This window comes from Lonchura striata, chromosome 1A (assembly GCF_050655825.1).
Source record: "Lonchura striata isolate lonStrDom1 chromosome 1A, ASM5065582v1, whole genome shotgun sequence".
Taxonomy (NCBI): domain Eukaryota; kingdom Metazoa; phylum Chordata; class Aves; order Passeriformes; family Estrildidae; genus Lonchura; species Lonchura striata.
Window position 1 is genome coordinate 6638317 of NC_140741.1, and position 4814 is coordinate 6643130.

At 38.3% G+C, this 4814-nt stretch overlaps 1 protein-coding gene across 1 annotated transcript in view; it reads right to left on the reverse strand.

Annotated features, from left to right (window-relative positions):
• The window catches only part of SYCE3 (synaptonemal complex central element protein 3), a 36403-nt gene extending 31916 nt beyond the window's left edge, over positions 1–4487 (reverse strand). Inside the window, exon 1 of the mRNA XM_021539196.4 lies at positions 4122–4487. Coding sequence (XP_021394871.1) covers positions 4122–4139 — 18 coding nt within the window. The 5' untranslated portion in view covers positions 4140–4487. The remainder of the gene's footprint in view (positions 1–4121) is intronic.
• Between the last annotated feature and the right edge of the window lie 327 nt (positions 4488–4814).

A 4814-nucleotide genomic window follows, 5' to 3' on the forward strand; every position in this document is an offset into this window, starting at 1 on the left:
TTCCTTCCCTAGTCACTTTTTCTGTTTCCTGCCCAGTATTATTGCTTAGTCCATTTGTTGATTTATAAAAAGCAGAAGGAAGCTGGTGGCAGGAACAGAGTCAGGAGAGCAGGGGGTGAAATACTTTGCAATAACACTGCAGCAGAAGTACAGCCACAGCCACTGAAGAGTTTCCTACCCCAAGGGATTAAGAAGTGACAAATTTACTTTTTTCTGTAGCCAAATGATTGCAGCTCTTAATCTTCCAGTCCCTTTGTCCTAAGACTCATCTTGGCCATGGTTCAAGTGCCCTGCACTATCCCTGAGTGGGGGTCTGTTTGCCCCCTGTTCAGAGTTTCCTCCAGAACAGGTCTCTCCCTAAATAACAAGTCTAAAGAATTCCTGCCAGACTCCTCATCCAGCACTTCTTCCCATGGGATTCAGCAGACAGATAAATATAGTTCCAATTTTTGTGACAAGTAGGCCACAATCAAAAATGTCCTGTGCTGTGCAACAACACCTTGACTACATGACAGGATGACTGTGATGACTTTTTAGGGACAATCTGGTGGTATTTTACGACAGTATCTCTTAAAATACTGGTGATTATGTTTTCAGGTTTATTGCCCTAAGCAGTCACAAAATATTTTATTAAAATTAGCTGGAAGAAGTATGTTTGTTACAGAAATAAAGATGTTTTTTACCAATAACATTGAGATACTAATGTAACACCCAGGACATCTGAGATGACAAAATAGTTGTTGCCTAAAGAATTTTTCTGAAAAAGCCATCTTATTACTCCTCTAGTATTAAAAAATGTAAGGTTAATTAATGTTATGCAATAGTAGCTTATTATTTTCCTGCATTCTTCATAGGCATCTTAAAGAATGTTTAATTCTCATCATACCTTAGTTATTTTAAAATTGTTACCTGTTCAGAAGCAATTTGAAAAGTTACTTGTTTGTGTTCTTTAGTTTTATATAAGAGCCATTAACTTTGAATTACAAAACCCAACAGAGCATGTAAGAAAAACAGGAGTGGTGCTCCAAATACTTCAGTAAATTCTGTTGTTTTCTGTATTTCTTCCTAGCAGAATGAAAAGCAAACCAGGCAGGATCCTTGGCTTTTAAATTCCTCTCACCTGGGGTGTTGTTTCAGCCTCTGAGGAGCAGTCTCCTGTTTAATATGTATGATAGCTCCTCATGAATATACAAGTCTTTTCTCTGCACATGGAATTTTTGTCCCATTCTCTCTATAGAGTCTGAGGCATGAAAGAAATAGGATTGTGTTACTTCTGCAAGTTTGTGACTTTTCGATAATCAACTATTAGATTTACAAACTATACTGACATCACTGGAAATGTGGGAAATTATTTGGGCTATGGAATGAAACCAGTGTGTACACATTTTAAGAAAAAAAAAATTACAGCACAGCTTTCTTTTAAAGGCACTCTACACTGCTGAGCTGCTAATCAGAAAAACAGAAGTATAATATTAAATATATATGCCTTGCTTTTTGTCCTGGTGAAAACCCTGTTAGCTTTCTGTTCTATGCTGCCTTCAGGGTGTTAAATGGCTAACCTTTTCCTTATGGTATTTTATACAACTTGAAAGCAATTCTGCTGTGTACACAGTGTTGGGAAAAAAAGCCTGCAGAAAAAACAAGTTTAGATAATTAGCACTTTTAAAATATTTTGTATCTCTAGTCTATTTTGTTTAGTAATATTAATCACAGAGGAAGAAGGGAATTTTTTACTGTGATCTGACTTCCTTTGTATTGTCAACATTTTGTATTTTGGGTATTAGAGGGGTGAAATATTCATTAATTCCACTATTGAGGTTTGGGGTGGAACTTTCAGCTGATTTTCTGCTGAGAACTTCTAAGAATAGCTAAGGAAAGCAGAAGAAAATATCATGTGTGTAAAAAAATCCTGTATTATCAACTTCCTACAGGAGCAGATGCTGCCAGATCTGGCAGTTCTATGCACTTTGAACCTTTAAAATATGCTTTGCAACAGTAATTAACTAGCAGCAAGTAATATGTTTGAAATAAACTTCCAATTAAATGTAATGTTTCTGCAGACGTACATTTTGATATTTTCAATTAATGTAAATTCCTTTAATTTTTTTTTTCATTACTTCTGGACCAAAGTCTTGTCAGTTGACATCAAATAAAGCATGTGAGTGAGTCAGACTGCTAATTAATTTTGTTGTTCTGTTTGTTGTTTGTTTTTTCTTTCAAGTTCCCAAGTATTTTGATGAAGTGCATTTGATTAGTGTTACATTCTCCAGGAAAAAAAAAATTCTTGAAGGAAACCTGATTTTATCAAATTACTTGTTTTGATGCCAGAGAAGGAGAGAGATTTTAAGCTGGTGCTTACTGACTAGGCAAGATGTTACTGTGCAGCTCCTCCAATCTCAGTGCCAGGAATGTAGCCTAGAGCAGAATCTTGTCTCAGATTTTAGATGCAGAGCATGCTCTGATAAAACCCAACCTGAAGCTTTTCTGTAATGCCAGTGAAAGCAGAAACAAGCAGCTAATATTTTTTTTTTTCTAGTGTAAATTCTTAAGGCTCCTTTGATGCTCTTTCCTAAGCTTTAAAGGCTCTTGGTATTTCTTGCTCCAGAGAAATGTTTTAGTTCCTTTGGCATTGTAATCCAGCTGGAAGGATATGGTTATTCTCCTTTACACTGTAAATACTTTCACAGAATTGACAGGATTGACAAGCTTTTGTGTAAATTTCATAGCAGTGAATCCTACTTAATGTTGTGGTCTGCACTAATATTATTGAATCTGTCCCATCTGATGACGTTTTAATCTATGTTCCACACTTTGGAGATTCACAGCTCCTACACCCCACCAGGCAGACAAATAAATATCTTACATAAGCAGTGGTTATTTGAGTCCTTTGACTAAGGCATGAGTTCTTAATAGAAAAAGCTTATGGTAGTTATTGAAAGTGGAAAACCAGAATAACCGGGGGTTTTCTGTCTCACACTAAGTTAGACTAGTTCAGCCCATCTCTTTTTCTGTACTTTTAAAGAGGCAATACAAAAATCCACAGAAAACACACAATCACCAAATTGTAGCCACCCTATATATTTTTTCCTGCTATTTCCTTATGTAAATTAGTCTTTAATTTTTACTGCTTTCAAAACTCCCACATTATGCATGGCTCTTTCATTTTTTCCAATCAAAATCATGCCATTTGGAAACAGAATATTACTTTCAAACTATGCTCATGAATGAATTATCTTCAGGTTTTCTGCAAGTATTGATCCAGTTCCAGCAGACAGGATTCCCCTTCTTCTGCTTCAGAGCCCTGAGGTTTTAATGCTTTTTCTACCCTGTAGGTAGCTGGTCTGTGATTGTTTTCTACAGCTTGAAGAACAGCTGCCTTTCCATTACCAGGAGGATCATTTTAGTATCAATCTCTGTAGATTGCTTTGAGATCCTTTGGAAATGGAAGTTAGGCTTGTCATGTGATGCAACTTGCCCAGAACTATCACTCAGACAAAATGAGTTCTGAATCTGGTAAGTCTTAGGGAAAACAAGGAAAGCAGAAACAGCTGTGGGGGGAAAGCTCACCCAAGGCTCTGAACTACAGCCTTGCTTTCCCAATAATTCAGGTGCAGATCAAAAAGAAACACAGAGGAACTGGTAAACATCACTGTAACATATTAGTGATATCAGAAGTGACCATTAATTAACATGTGGAGAAATCTAAAGCAGCCTTGCCTGACCTGAAAATGATGAATTTGGTGACTTTCTGGCCACCTCCATTAGGCACTAAAACAATTGTTGCTGAGGACATGAACCCCATCACACAGAAGGTTAAACTTGAGTTGGAACTGGTACATGTACAAGCTGTACCAACAGGTTGCTCTTGGACAGTTTTACCAGGTGGAGTAAGGGCACTTGTCATGGCAAAAGCAGTCTTGACTTGGAGAATTTAATTTAATTTATCACCAGCTAGAGCAAATTTTTGATTACTGACTCAGCCTTTGAGGAAAAAAAAAAAAAAAGAAAAATGAAACAATTAAACAAATATTTAGGTAAACACTTTTCCCCCCCTTTTCCTCCCAAGTCGATTTCAGTTCAATACCACTCCCAAGAAGCCTGAGACCTTGGTCCCAACTTACCTTGTTTTTCCCATGCATTACACTCAATCTTTCCCTGCCCCTTCAAGGATGTGGTGGGCAATGCAGGAGGCTGAGGCTGGAATGCAGTGGTTTCTCTCTGCCAATCCATGCATTTGGCTCATTTTCTTCCACTCTGATGTGGGTTTTCCACAAATCACAGTCCCTCAGTCCCTCGCAGTCCCTGCTCTGGGTGTTGCTCTTCCTTAAATCTGCTTGAGCAGGGGTGTCATATTTTCTGTTGGGGATCTTCTGACTGGTTTTGACAGGCTGAGGTTTCTGAAGCATCCTGGGCATTCACATCCATATCAAAGTTGGCTGCAAGTAGCTGTGAGGCAGCTCCTGCACATGGCAGCCTGGCAGCCTTGCTGCAGAAACCCTGCTCAATACAGACTTGTTGCCCCTGGTACCCCTCACAGACACAAATAGAGTTTTCAGTTGGATTATTTGTATGTGTGGGTTTGTGTTTCACAGCTAGAAATTGCCAGCCACCCACTAAATAATCTCCCTCAGTAAGCAAAGCTTAGATTTTAAATCACTGAGTGGTGTTCTTGTTGCTACTTCACTCTGAATTGCCAGCATGGCTTACGTTCCTTTTAGAATTGTTTCTTTATTATTTTGTTCAAGCACATGCTGCTAGAGCAGGTAGCATGTTCAGATCCTCCCTGGGGAGCAGGCTCTGACCCAGAATTCTTT